The sequence below is a fragment of the Monodon monoceros genome, unplaced genomic scaffold, assembly GCF_005190385.1.
Source record: "Monodon monoceros isolate NGI ecotype Baffin Bay Population unplaced genomic scaffold, NGI_Narwhal_1 Super_Scaffold_12, whole genome shotgun sequence".
NCBI lineage: Eukaryota > Metazoa > Chordata > Mammalia > Artiodactyla > Monodontidae > Monodon > Monodon monoceros.
In genome coordinates, this window is record NW_021703768.1 from 154901540 (window position 1) to 154915750 (window position 14211).

A 14211-nucleotide genomic window follows, 5' to 3' on the forward strand; every position below is an offset into this window, starting at 1 on the left:
CCAACAGTGTCCCCGCTGCAAGGAAAGAGTACATCAACCAAGGCACTATTCAAGTGTCTGTCTCTGAGCCCACTTCTCAGTGCTCAGATTGCAGCCACCTGCTCAGTTTCTCTCCATTCACAGCAAATAGCTGTTTCCTGCCCAGCTGACCGTGAAGTGTGGTCAGTATGTTCACCACTGATTCCTGTGGACCTCCCTCATGTTCTGTGAACTGGCCCGCGGGCCACTTTCTTTCTCTCTTGGGATGCTGTGTCTCTGACAGGTATCCCTTCCTCGCTGCCAAAATTGCAGATCAGAAACGGTGAGATGTTTCTTGGCTTGCAAGCCAGCAAGCCAGCCTACCAGCCAGATACAAACAAAAGACACAAGACCCCAGGTCAGAGACAAAGGCTGTTTCTCACAGCAAAAGCAGCATGGGCTGCCCATGCCTTGATCTCCACATCCAGGGACCAGATGTCAGCTTCATGCAGTGGGTTGTACCACAAGAGAGAACCCCCAAGTTTTAGGAGATGCTGAGCTTTTCTGGGGCTACTGGCACATCTTCCCATCCTTCCCTCCAGAGCAAGAAGTGACTTATGGCCCTGGAAGACAAGCAAATATCTCATAGGGAAGGAAGGTGAGGGCTTGTTCCTGCTGCCCTGGATGGCTCCTGGGGTGTCAGTGCTGGTGGTAGGTGTCTTGGCCCAGAGGATCTGACTGTGCAGGAATCCCAGAAGTCCATGGAGAATTGTCTTCTGACAGCAAGATGAAGACTGAGATTTGACCACAGATTGACAGTGTCACCGGTAGCCTTGTCAAGGGCTGTTTTGTGTGCGAGGTGAAAGCCAAGAGGTGTGGGTTTGGGAAAGGATGGAAAGGGAAGCACCTGGAGACAGAGAGTGAGAACCACTCTTTCCTGGAATTATCATACAGGGGCACAGAGAAATGAGGTGGTAGCTGGAGGCTTTTGGGGGGATATATTTTTAAATTGTTTCTTAAGGTTCCCTGTGAATCAGAAGTCAAGGTGCTGCTTATGAACTGTTATAACTTAAACAACCTTGTTCAGAAAGTACAGAGTTATTGGAAAGTGTTCATCTGTGAAATTTTACATATTTATGGAGGAAAGAATTCTTTGTAGTGAAAGATGCACATCTCACCATCCCTCTCCCAGATAAGAAATGTGTTACAGCTGGACATGTTAGATGGGCATTTGGATGAGAGTGATTAAAGAAATGGGTGGGGGCTTCCCTGGTGGCGCAGTGGTTGAGAGTCCGCCTGCCGATGCAGGGGACACGGGTTCGTGCCCCGGTCCGGGAAGGTCCCACATGCCGCGGAGCGGCTGGGCCCGTGAGCCATGGCCGCTGAGCCTGCGCGTCCGGAGCCTGTGCTCCGCAGCGGGAGAGGCCACAACAGTGAGAGCCCCGCGTACCGCCAAAAAAAAAAAAAAAAGAAAGAAATGGGTAGTGTCCGAGTATGTCTACTAGGTGGGGTCAGTACCTTGGAGGCCCCTGGATAGTTGCAGAACCGTTGGTGAGGTGATTGAGGGTCTGGTTATCAGAAGGAGATGTTCTCTCCTTGGGTTTGGGTCCTCCAGCCCGGCCCCTGCCTCCAGCTAAAAGCCTGCCTTTAAGAGGCTACACTGTGCCCAACGAGGTCTGGGGAAGTAGATGGGGAGTGGTGTGCCACGTCTCCATCCAGGGCTCCAGGTCAGCTTGGCTGGCTAGACCCCTGGCAGGGAACCCACACTGGCTCTCGTGTTGCAGGGGCAGCCCCCTCCATCAAACCCTGCGACTGTGACCTCCAAGCAGGCCCAGTCTCTTGTCCCTGATGGGGTTCCCTCTGTGACGGCCCTCCTCTCCTTTCCAGATGGGAAGCCAGTGGACGTGGACCCTCATCACATCCTCATTGAAGACCCTGATGGCTCGTGTGCCCTCATCCTGGACAACCTGACTGGTGTTGACTCTGGCCAGTACATGTGCTTTGCAGCCAGTGCTGCTGGCAATGCCAGCACCCTGGGCAAGATCTTGGTGCAAGGTGAGCCCTTGGGGGAAGGCCAGAGTGTGAGTGCCCAGGCCCCACCCTCTGGGCATTGGAAGGGTATCAGCCCTCATGGGGGGGGCACGGGCCCGTGGATGGAGCTGGCAGGGGGTGGGTGTGAACATCTTACTGAGGTCGGGGGACTCGCTGGTGGGCGTGGGGTCCTGCTCCGTCATGGTGTCTCTCTCTGTCTCTGTCTCTCTCTGTATCTCTCTGTCTCTATCTGTCCATCTCTCTGCCTCCATCTCTTTTTTGTTTTTTTCTCTGTATTTCTGTATCCATTTCTGTGTCTCTCTCCTTCTATCTCTCCGTCTCTCTCTGTCTTTTTGTCTCCCTGTATCTCTGTTCCTCTGTCTGCATCTCTCTGTTTCTGTGTCTCTCTCTATCTGTCTATCTCTTTCTCTCTGTGTCTCTGTCTCTTTCTCCATCTCTCAATCTCTGTCTCTCTCCCCTCTCCCCACATTCCCTGGACCCTGCAGTCCCGCCTCGGTTTGTGAACAAGGTCCGGGCAGTGCCCTTTGTGGAAGGAGAAGATGCCCAGATCACCTGCACCATCGAAGGTGTCCCACACCCTCAGATCAGGTGGGCCAGGCAGCTTGGTGCCAGGGTGGAGGTGGGCAGGTGGGCCTGCCCTGGGGCCATCCTGCCTGCCTGAAAAATGAGGGTGGGCAGCCCGTTCGCTGGGTTGGGGTAGGCTGGACACAGAACCTCAGCCTTTCCGATGAGAAGTGAGCGTGATGGGGCTGCAGCACGTTCCGAACACAGCTCTAGCTGCAGCGAGGAGGACAGAGGATGTTGGGTGGGTGGCATCCAAGAGGGATGTAAGGGATGTCCTCTGTAAGGACATCTGGATCTGCAGGGTGGGTGAGGGGAGGGTCCTGAGCACGGGGGACCTGGGGAGACCCCACCTGACCACCCCCGGGGTTGGCTTTAGGTGGTACAAGGACGGGGCCCTGCTGACCCCTGGGGGCAAATACCAGACCCTGAGTGAGCCCCACAGCGGCCTGCTGGTGTTGGAGATCCGGGCAGCTGGCAAGGAGGACCTGGGCCTCTATGAGTGTGAGGTGAGGAGGGTGGGCCCAGGGGGAGGGGGCTGAGGGGACCTGTCTTGGGGATCCTGCCTGGTTACCACCATTCCTGACCACAATGAGAGAGTGGACAGCAGACCACTGTCACCCACCATCCATGACGAGGGGACACCAGGCCACTATCACCCATTGTCCATGATGAGGGGACAGCAGGCTACTGTCACCCACTGTCCATGATGAGGGGACAGCAGGCCACTGTCACCCACTGTCCATGTTGAGAAGACAGGGACGGAGGAGGCGGGCCCTGGGTGGACCCCCCTCAGTCCTCGTGGCCCGGGGGGAACTGGCAATGGTCTGGGGAAGGTGTGTGCTGGCTGTGGTTCTTCCTGGCTGCTAGCTACTGTTGCTGCCGGCAGCCTTCATGGGTGAGGTGTGGGGCCTGCTCCGCATGGCAGCTCTCAGGGAAAAAATGGACCCATGTCAGCTCTGGACCTGTGCTGTCCATTTCGGTCACTGTTGTCCACACACAGTGATTTAAATTTAAATCAGTTAAAGTTAACTCTAGGTGAAGATTCACTTCTATTTCAAGTACTCAGAGCCCACGTGGCCACTACACTGGACAGAGCAGATAGCGTCCCCGCCATCACAGGGAGCTCCTGGTCAGTGCTGGGGACACAGTGGCTCGCCCAGTACCCTTTTCCCTGTGGTTAGGCTCTGCAGCTCTAGGAACAGCCGTGGTGGGCCCCCCATGCTACAGCTGGCCTGTACGGCCTCCAAGAGACTGCCCAGCCACCCTGGGGAGCCACGGGCTCTAAGTGAGCCTCTGCTGTCTGCCCTGCAGTTGGTGAACCAGCTGGGCTCCAAACGGGGCGGCGCGGAGCTGTTCATGCAGAGCCCGGCGTTGCAGGCCCGAGAACAGCACCACGTGGAGCAGCTCGCTGCCGTGGAAGGTGAGTGCTTCCTCTGCCAGTCTCGGCCTGGGCTGGACCCGCCATATGCCTGGGCAGCGCCAGGTGGGGTGAAACCATCAACGCCTCTAATCAGAGCACACTTCCTGGATGAGGGGAAGCAAGGACGGAAGAGGGGATTCAGAGGTTGAGGGGCAAGCACTGGTTGCCAGTTCCTGACTGGAGCAGCATGTATGTGGGCTGGAGGAGGGTGGGCTGTGAACCCAGAGCCTGGGGAAGGCTGGAGGGGCAGTCCGAGGGGCTTGGGGTGGGGCCCTAAGCCCTGCTCACCATCCCTGGGGGAATAACAAGTGCATACAAAGCCCAGACCTGGGTCCTGAGCAGCCTGCCAGGCAGTGGTCGGAGGGGTATTATAGGATGGGTGGCAGGGATGGTAAGAGGGACGGCTCCACAGAAGCAGGCTGCTGGATCCCAACTTGGCTCCTAGGAGAGGGAACAGGTGTCAGGGGCCTGATCCTTCCACACTGGGTGGGGCTGGCTGAGGAAAAGAGAGAATGCCGTAGCTTGGCCTCCCTGGCCTGGCTTGGACCAGGCTGCAAGGGGCCTGGGCTGCAGAATGGGCCTCATCAGGGAGCTGTGTGCTCCCGGGCAGGAGGTGAAGGGTGGCAAGATGCCTCACTCCTCCACTCACGCTTGGCTCCAGGGTCCCAGCTGGGCCCAGCCCGGGGATGGCCCAGGGCAGGCAGCAGCCCCAGGGAGAGTTTCTCCCAGTCTGAACTGCCTCACCTGGAAGGGGCTGCCAGGACCGACGTTGAGCCTCCCATCCTCGGCGGCATGCAAGCAGAAGCTGCACCAAAAAAGCTGGTGGAGCTGCAGCTCTCACAGTAGGATGGGCTGGGAGATATGTGTCCTCCCAAGTCCTGAAAGTTGGCTTCTCTGATGCCTTGAGCCACTGGATCAATCCCTCCCAGGGCCCAATGTGCAGGGGCTGCTGTCTGTCTGGACCCTCACAGAGTCGGCCACCTGGCCCCAGGAGCTCAGCCTTGGGGCCTTTGACGCCCTCTAGGGACTCTTCCTTCCCTCGTGGGCAGGGATCCTGTTCCTCAAGCCCCAAAGGGCACTGGTCAAGCCGGTTCCCATCGGAGGGCCCCATGGCATCTGCCGGCACCTCTATCCTGCCCTGTGGCATCTTACGTCGGACAGAGCAGGGCTCAGCATGCACCTCAGCACACCCTCTCGACTGGTGACAAGCACGTCCTACAGAGCTATTTACTTCATTGTCATGATGGGTCTCTGTCAAGGTCCCGTGGACACAGGGTGTGGAGGACGGGCGGCCCACCTGTGCCGGAAATGGCCTTCGTGCCTCATGAGGAGAGGCCAGTCTTCACAGACCCTGGAATTGGAGCCCGCTGCCTCCTGCTTCCTAACCCTATCCTGCCGCTTCATCATTAACCCAGTGGTTCTGCAGCCAGAACGGGCCCTGGCTGGCCCTGTGGGGTGGGGCGCTGCCCTTTCGCTTGTGAAACTGCGCAGGGCCAGGAGCCGCACTTTGCACAGATGCACCCCTTCCACAGCCAGTACTCACTGGAGCCCAGAGCCCACCTGGTGGCAGGTTAGGTCAGGAACAAAGGTGCCAGGAATGTAGCAGCCCACAGGTGCCCTAGCCACCACCCCCAAAAGCAACAGAATGAGGCCCCTGTCAGGGAGGGTGAGGCAAGGAGCCCTGAATCTCTCACTGCTTGGCCTACAGACCACAACAAGTTGGTGCTCTCTGGGCCCGACTAAGTCTAAACACACAGGATATTTTGTCTGGATCCCATTCTCTCTTCCAGTGGACTCGCCTCTCTCCAGGAGGCAGCTTGCACAAGCACATATGGGCACACACACGTGTGCATGCAGACACACATATTAGCATGGACACACACAAACACGCACAGTAAATGTGGCTCCCAAGTGCCATACAGACACAGCTAGTACATTTACTTCACGTTCATCTAACTGGAGACAAGGTTAAGATACCCACAGTCATCTAAGGGAAGTTCTTTTTCTATGTGGCACTGCAACAGAGCAGAAAATCCCATCGACCAGGGACTAGGAAGCTGTGTGCCCTAGGCCATGCCACTTGACTTTTTTGAGCCTTCCCCTCAATTTTCCCCACAGGATGGCGAGAGGGACTGTTGAGATGTATGGGTGCTGGTAGCTGGTGGGCTGCCTGCTATCCAGCTGGGCAAGGCTAGGAGAGGCATCTCTGTGCCAAGCCTCACCCTGTCCAAAAGCTACAGAGGAAGAGGCCTCGAGATGGTGGGGAGTAGTTGCTGCCAGGTCCCCAATGGGTCCCGTCCTGTCCCTGGGACGTGGGTCCCCTATCCGTAAAATGGGAACCACAGGCCATATCCTGCTGGCTCCAGCGAGGAGGAAAGCTAGGAAAGTCAAGAGAGAGTTGAATTTGTGGGGTGCTCCTATGGGAAGACCTAGGTTTCCCTGCTCACTCAGAGCTCAGGACCCTGCTCAGGCATCCTCAGGTCACTCCCAGAGGGACTTCTGTGGTCTCATGCCACAGGACTCAGATGTGCTACCTCTAGGACTCCGGAGTCATTCTGCCCTGGAGAGACGCCCTTTGGTCTTTAGATTTTTTTCTGAAATAGGCACCAGCCACCCCAGTCCCAGTTTGGCTATCAGCCACAGGCCGTTCCTTTTCCCTCTCTAGGCCTCGGTTTCTATGAAAAGTGGAACTTCAGGCCTGACAAGTTCACAGGGCTCCCTGGGCACATGGGCTGAAGGAAAAGCTTGGATTTCTGTGTGGGCAGCCTAGACAGAGCCCTTAGTCTCCTCGAAGCTCCTGCAAGAACCCCTCAAGAGGAATTCTTCCCTCACGTGGGACACACTGTTATCACAACTCCTCATTCCCCAGCCACTCAAGGCAGGCATTATCACCTCCATTTCAAAGATGAGGGACCTGGGACTCTAAGCTGAGACATTCCTACCAGGGCCACACAGTCAGGCAGGGTTTGGATCCAGTTTCCTAAGCTGAGCAGGTTACTACACTGCCATGCCACTCAGATAGCTCAGCCCCCAAACACCGGCTGATCTGTAACCCTCGCTATTCCGACTGTTTTCTTTGTAGTCACTGAGCAGGAGACTAAAGTCCCCAAGAAAACCGTCATCATGTAAGTGCAGGCGTGTTCCTAACCTTCCTTCTGACTGCAGTGCTCCCTGCATGCCCACTAACCTCCCTGGACCTTGCCTGTGGAGCTTGGCCCCTTGCTTGTCTGACTGCTTGCCCACATGGCCTTTGTTCACCACGCAGACTGCCAGCACCTTGCAGATACTCCCAGGGCATTCACCTCCCCCTGGGCCCTTGGCTACCTTCACACTTCAAAGCTGTCTCTTCCAGGGTCTAAGTACCCTTTTCATGGCCCCGTTGCCTCAGCAGGGTAGACTTACTCTGTGTACGTCACAGTGGCTCACCCAGGGCTTGGACCCAGAATCATGCCAGTTAGGGGGGAGCAGGGACTGAAAGCTGCTTCCCCCAGTGTACTAGAGGCAGAATGCTACCCTAGGATACCCTAGGGCATTGTCCAATGGAACTTTCTGTGATGATGGAAATAATCTATATTTACACAGCCCACTACAGCAGCTACTAGCCGCATGTGGCTACTTGTCTAGTGTGACTGAAGAACTAGATTTTTAAATTTATTCGATTTTCAACACTTTGAATTTAATTAAAATAGCATAACCATAGTGAACAGCACAGCTCTAGGGCCCTTAGAGGTCTCCAAACTCAGCCCTCACACTAGGAAGATGGGGACACTGAGGTTCAGGGAAGAGAGGAGGCTTGCTGAGGGTGGCTCACAATTGGAAGCCAGCCGAGAACTCATTTCCTCAGTGCCACACCCACTGTCCCATTCTCCATCCTTCAGTGCCTTCAAGGCTGAGGAAAAGCCACACATGTTGTTGATAATTAAATAATACAAGAGGTCCAGAGCTAGGTGAACCCACAGAAGGCAGGATTGGTTTTGACCTGGATAATCTGGAAGGACTTCCAGTAGGAGATGTGTGAAGCAGATGGGTGGAAGAGCTTGTAAAATCCAGGAGGAAGAAAGACTATGATTTCCTAAAGCCAGGGGACTGGGAGGCTCCAGGATGGGGAACCTCTTAATTCCCCATAGGCATGAGACCTCCTATAGGTGCCTGCAGGTGGTGATATTGCTGGAGAATCCCGTCTTGATAAGCTCCTAGGTTAACCCTTCCGTGACTTTCTCCCTTCTCCCCCAAAGCAGATTGCCACCTCACAATAGATGGGTCTGCCTGGGGCAGAAGTAAGTCCCATCCCTGGAGGTATGCAACCATGCCAGAGCTTTACACAGATCACCTCTACATTTCATCTATGAGGGGAGCCTTGTTATTTACATTTTACGGAAGACTAAATGAAGGAGCAGAGATGGGGCCGGGCAGCCCCGCTGAGGAGGCATTAGGGTGTCCTCGTGCTTATGGGAGGCTGGACTAGGTAACTCCCGAGGCATCCTGAAGTCCAGTCTATTCCAGGCTTAGGGAGGTAGCAACCCTCACCCTGCAAGGAAGCGTGTACCCCTTCATCTTGAGGAATGGAGAGAGGCAACTGCCTGGCGCAGCATCCCAGCAAGGGCACTCCACACATTGCGCCTGCGGCACGGTGAGGGGCTCTAGGGAGCCAAGGGGTACCAGAGAGACCCCTGCCACCTGGCAGCCTCAAGTGCTGTGCCAGTGGCCTCAGAGCAGAGTGCCTACATGCCCTCGTGGGGGCAGCAGTGAGCGGAGCATGGGGGTGCATTTAGGAGGAGTGATCCAGCTGTCCAGTTCCACTGGACTCACTGTCTTGGCTCAGCAAATCAGGCAGTGTGAGGCCAGCGGATGGGGCCTTGCCCAGGTTTGGGCAGTCTCTGACCCAGGGACAAGCCTAGTGCCACTGAGTCTTGCGTGAAGCAGGAAGGCAGGCCTGTGGCCCTGAGTAGGCCACGTCTCCGTGCCTCAGCTTCCCCATGAGTTAAGGGGGCATGGTATTTCCCCTTTACCGGGTGAGGGTTGGAGAAGGCAGGATCTGTGCTTGCTATGTACCCCAAGGTGTGGCCACACATCTCTGGGCCCATGCCTGGGAGTAACTCCTCCTGTATGGAGCTGTGAGTTAGACAAAAGCAAAGCTGAACAAGAGACAGACAAAGTCCTAGTCATTGCAGGCAGCTGGTGACAGCACTGAGTTGTCACCATATGCATGCCGGAGCCCGAGAGGAAATGCAGGTCCTGGGGCCCAGGAGAGCTGTGTGTTACTAAATGTGTTCCTGCTCCCTGCCTATTACTCATTGCACCCTCAGCACCTGGCAAGGTCAGGTGTACTGGTTGGCATAGGAAGGCCTGGGCTGACTGGTGGGCTTCTGACTCTTGGCCCTGGGCAAGTTTCGAGCCCTTTTCATCCTTGTCTGCACCTGTAAAAGGGGGTCAGACCCATCCCCCAGAATTGCTGCAAGGTCCCTGGCCAGCGCCCCATGCACACTCACGAGCAAATGGACTTGAGTTCTATCTCCTCTTCCCCTTCCATCCCCCTCCTGTTTTGGGAAATGGAGCCCAGGAGGGAGGCGGACTTGTCTGAGGTCACACAGCCCATGACTGGCCAAGCCATGCCTAGAGCCAGGTGTCCTTGCCGGGCCTCACATCCCCAGACCTGCAGGCCATGAGCACAGGCCACAGGTCAAGACTCTGACATTCCTCCTGCGCCTGCGGCATCAGCTGCCCAGCCTGTCCCTAACCGAGGATCACTGAGGCACCTGCCGTCTGAGAGCCCCTCTAACCCCCACCACCCTCCTGCCATGTTACAAAGCAATGGGATCAACAAGGAGGGCTGTGTGGCTTGCACCCCTTCATTAGCTCTGTAAGGAGGGCTGGTGTCTCCAAAATGAGACAGCCATAAACAAGGAGGGGAGATTGACACATGACGTTACGAACCAGTCTGGGGTTTGGAGGTACCTGCGTGATATAGCATGGGCCTCCCCTGATGCCTCAACCCTCATTTTGAGATCTGTACACTAGAGCCTGAGGTTGGCCAGATGAGACTCTGTGCTTTGTTTCTTTGGTTCTCTGGATGGGGATCTGGAGATCCGGCTTAAGCCCATGTGTAGGAGTTAGTTTATGCAATTTCGCCGCTTGCTTGCTTGTACATTAACCTGATCTCTCTCGCTGGCCCCCGAATGTGCTGATGGCAAGGGCGCTGGGTGAGGCTGTGGGTCTCTGTGCCTATCTCCTCTCGGCCCTCTCCCCACAGAGAGGAGACGATTACCACTGTGGTGAAGAGCCCCCGTGGCCGACGCCAGTCCCCCAGCAAGTCTCCCTCCCACTCCTATCACCCTGCCAGCCTGCCCAAGCCAGGCCTGTTGGCCCCTGAGCTGCTGCCCTCGCCAGGAGCCAGCCAATCCTGCAGGCCCGAGGCAGAGCCAGGCTGGAGGCCCACTGTGCCCACTCTGTACGTGACGGAGCCCGAGGCCCACATATCAGCCCTGCCTGGGGACGCTGGACCCCAGCCAAAATGGGTGGAGGTCGAGGAGACCATTGAAGTTCGGGTGAAGAAGACTGGCTCGACGGGCGCGTCTCTGGCCAGAGAGACACCTGGCAGCTCGGAGGGGCTTCTCTCCACACTGCCTGGCAGATTGCCTGGAGGAGACCCCAATACAAACAACTCCAACAACAAGCTGTTGACCCAGGAGCCCCCAGCCATGGCCAGTGTTGGCGAGCCCCTAGTCTTCCATGTGGAAACGGGGCCAGGGACCCCTGAGCTTTCCCCTCCCTGGGCTGCTGAAGAGGAGGCACCCATGGAGGAGACGGAGGAAAGAGGTACCTACCAGATAGAAGAGCCCCTGAGTGCCGATGGTCTTCAGGGCCGGGACCCCAAGATCCTCACACACAACGGCCGTGCACTCACACTGGCTGACCTGGAGGATTACGTGCCCCAGGAAGGGGAGACCTTTGGCTGCAGCGGCCCCATGCCCAGTGCTTCCGATGACCCGCCCTGCGAAATCTCAGTGCTTCAGAGAGAGATCAGCGAGCCCACCGTGGGGCAGCCCGTCCTGCTCAACGTGGGGCTCCCGCCAGGTTCCCAAACCTCCCCTGGCTTCTTCACACGCATGCCCAGCTCCCGGGAGGTGTTTCCATCACGGCCGCAGGACCTTGGCCCCAGGGGCATCTCCTTCTGCTTTCAGGAGGCCCGGGCTGGAGGTACCATGTCCCGGAAGCCATCCTTCTGCACTCAGGTTCAGCGCTCTGTGGACAGTGGCCAGAGCAGCTTCAAAACGGAGGTTTCCACCCAGACGGTCAGCTTTGGGACAGTGGGGGAGACTGTCACCCTGCACATTTGCCCGGATGGGGACGTGGACCCCAGCCCCTCCCAGGGCTGAGGCCAGGACCATCAGGAGCTGGGTGGCTAGGATTGAGATGAGAGACTCTTGGGGCTGGGACACCCCTGACTAAGCTGCCGTGGTTGCATGGGGCAGCAGAAAGAGGCAAATGGCTTTGGGGCCGAGGACCCTGCCTGGCACCAGCATCAACTCACCTCACAGCTGCCCTGGGTTTTCAACTCAGGGGAGAGTCCCAGAGCTGGCACCCCTCGGACACGTGTGCTCTGACCCTGCCCTGGCTCTCCAACAACTCAGGACACCTCCCTCCCCTTCCTCCCTGGGTGCTTCCTACCTCACAGGACTCGGTCTTCAGCTGAGGACATTGCACACATCTGTGATCTCAGAGTGTACCGAAGCTGCTCTGAGAGCACTGGCCGGAGTGACTCGCAGACTGCAGCTCTGGGTTCGGGGGCTCCAGACACAGGGAAGGCACTTGGGCATCTTTCCTGCTCCATTCATGAGGCAGTGGCTGCCACATGGGCCCTGTCTGCCCCGGCTTAGGCCCCCGTCCCAGTGGCCAGGCCTGGCACAGCCCTGCCTCTCACCCAGGCTGGGGGTTCCAGCCTCCCTCTCGATAGGGGGCTTCCCCCAAGCCACATCTTACCCGTGAACGTTTTTTCTTGGTCTCCAGGAGGCCTGTGTGGGGCCCAGCTCTACAGACCCTCCTAGGCCTTTTCTACAGGGTGGACCAGGGTCTCTGTGTGGGAGGCAGCCCCCGTCAGTTGGCCCTGATGATGCTAATAAACTGGTTCCTTGCACTGTCTTTGCTCTGCTCTTTTTTGCTTCTCCACCTGGTGACTCCGATGACTCGGGAGGGAGGGGCCCTCCTGGCCTGGCCCTGGAGACCAACCAGTGGACAGCCCAGGCCCTTTCCATTGACAGCCCTGGGTGGACCCTCAGCATCGACCTGTGGGTCCTGGCTAGTCCTGGGGATCCTGCGTGGAGACGTGATAGTTCGCCTGGCCAGCTTGCTCACATGTGGGCTAAGGGGCTGGTGACAGGTGCACACAGTGTGGCTGGGGCAGCGCATAGCGGTTGCTCCTGCTGGGGGCCTCCTGTGCAGCTGGGTCCTTTGTCAGGACAGACATGGGGGTGTGATGTGTCAGGGGTCCTGATGACCTCCTTGGAATGGGGAAAGACAGGATGGTTGCCCCAACGCCATAGAGGGCAAACAGATGGCAGCCTGCCCAGTTGCCTCTTCAGCCTGGTGGGCCCTAGGATACAGAAGATCAACAGGAGAGAGGCTCTGGGGCAGGGAAGAGCTCCATAAAGGGGGACCTTCTAGAAATGGGGTGGTGGGCATCTCTGAATGGCCACACGGGGACGGCAGCCAGGTGGAGGAGGGAGCTGCACTGAAGGCTGAGGGCAGGAAGCTGAGACACAGGAGGGTCTGAAGGTTCCCGGGGCTGGCACCAGGTGAGAGTGTAATGGTCTGGGTCAGGCCAGGCTGCAGGTGGAAGGGAGAAAGCTGCTGGGTGGAGGACAGGGGCTGCTCTGGGAGGGCAGGAATGCAGCCTACCCTCTGAGGAGGAGTTCATGGCTCCTAATCTGACATCTGGCTGTCCCTAGCTTCCCTAGACTGTGGGGCTGGGTCCACTTGAGCCTGGGTGGCCCAGTACCCTAGGATCCAGAGTGGGCTACAGAGCAAGGCCAGCCCCAGGATGAAGGGATGAGACTAGCTGAGACTGAAGGGCCACCCAGAGTGATGGGTGGGAGTCCAGGCCCAGCTGTCCCTATAGGAACTGACATTGTTGTGAGGGCATGTGTGTAACACCCTGTGGGTGGACCAGTCCTGAGCTTGCTGCCTGGAGTACCATCTCCCCTGTCACAGTCTCTGGATCCCTTCTTCTCTCAGGGGCCTCCACCTTTGGCCCTTCCTGCACCCAATGTGTGGCTGGAGCAGAAAGGTGGGAAGGGTTGGCTGGGGTTGGCTCATCTGGGCAGTATCCCACTCCCTGGGCTCAGGCCAACCCTTACTCCTATGCGTGGACCTGCCTCTCCTACAGATGCTGCCATCGCACCCACAGGTGCTCTGGGGCAAGTGGACCAGGAGAGCACATCCATCCAGAGGACACTGATGTGCCCTGAGGCTCCGGGACCCACCACAGGGAAACATACCAGCCCCGGCCCCAGACCTGGGGGGCCACCTGAACTCCAGGAGGCCGGCCAGAATCCCCTAGGAGTGGAGGCTGGGGATGCATCCGGTGAGGCCTGGCAGCAGGCTGAAGGCAAAGTACCACCTGCTTCCAGGACCACCACCCCCACCCCTAACCTCCCCTCCGTTCTGACACCAACCTTGGTTAATTTGGGTGCCCATCCCATGGGGGTGAACTAGCAGAGCCTGGGGACCTCCGACATTCTGATGGTTCCACATGTTGGGGACCCTGGACAAGGCCCACCCCTCACTCAGCCTGTGAAACTAGAGGGGTGGATGGGTTCTGGGAGGTCCTTCCCACCCTGAGCATGTCTGTCCCAGGAGCCAAAGGCCTCCTGTGGTCAGCCCTCAGGGGACAGCTTGGGTACCCTGTGCTCCTGGGAAGGTGAGGAGGAAGAGGGAACAGAGAGTGAGAGGAGGAGGAGGGGAGAGATTAGGGAAAGAGGTAGAGAAGGGGATGGGGGAGAGGAGGGGCGGGGGGCGAGGGGCGGCGGGTGGTGAGGCGGGGGGGGGGGGGGGGGGGGGGGAGAGGAGAAGGAGGGAGACCAGGAGGAGGAGGGGAATAGGAAGGAACAGTAAGTGAGCAGTGCCCCAGGCAGACCAGACCCCTGGGAATGTGGTATGGGGCCCCTCCCCCCAGCCCAGGGGGCTGAAGTGCACTTGCATGGCTGGAGCTCTAGGTTTGC

The 14211-nt window shown here is 57.8% G+C and overlaps 1 protein-coding gene across 2 annotated transcripts in view; it reads left to right on the plus strand.

The window, feature by feature from the left end:
• The window catches only part of OBSCN (obscurin, cytoskeletal calmodulin and titin-interacting RhoGEF), a 158108-nt gene extending 145977 nt beyond the window's left edge, over positions 1–12131 (plus strand). The window contains exons 72-77 of one of the 2 annotated variants that reach the window (XM_029216329.1): positions 1846–2013; positions 2496–2598; positions 2951–3080; positions 3886–3994; positions 7077–7119; positions 10245–12131. In XM_029216329.1, coding sequence (XP_029072162.1) covers positions 1846–2013; positions 2496–2598; positions 2951–3080; positions 3886–3994; positions 7077–7119; positions 10245–11370 — 1679 coding nt within the window. In that variant the 3' untranslated portion in view covers positions 11371–12131. The remainder of the gene's footprint in view (positions 1–1845; positions 2014–2495; positions 2599–2950; positions 3081–3885; positions 3995–7076; positions 7120–10244) is intronic. The other variant, XM_029216330.1, reaches the window with a different exon arrangement.
• Positions 12132–14211: the final 2080 nt, after the last annotated feature.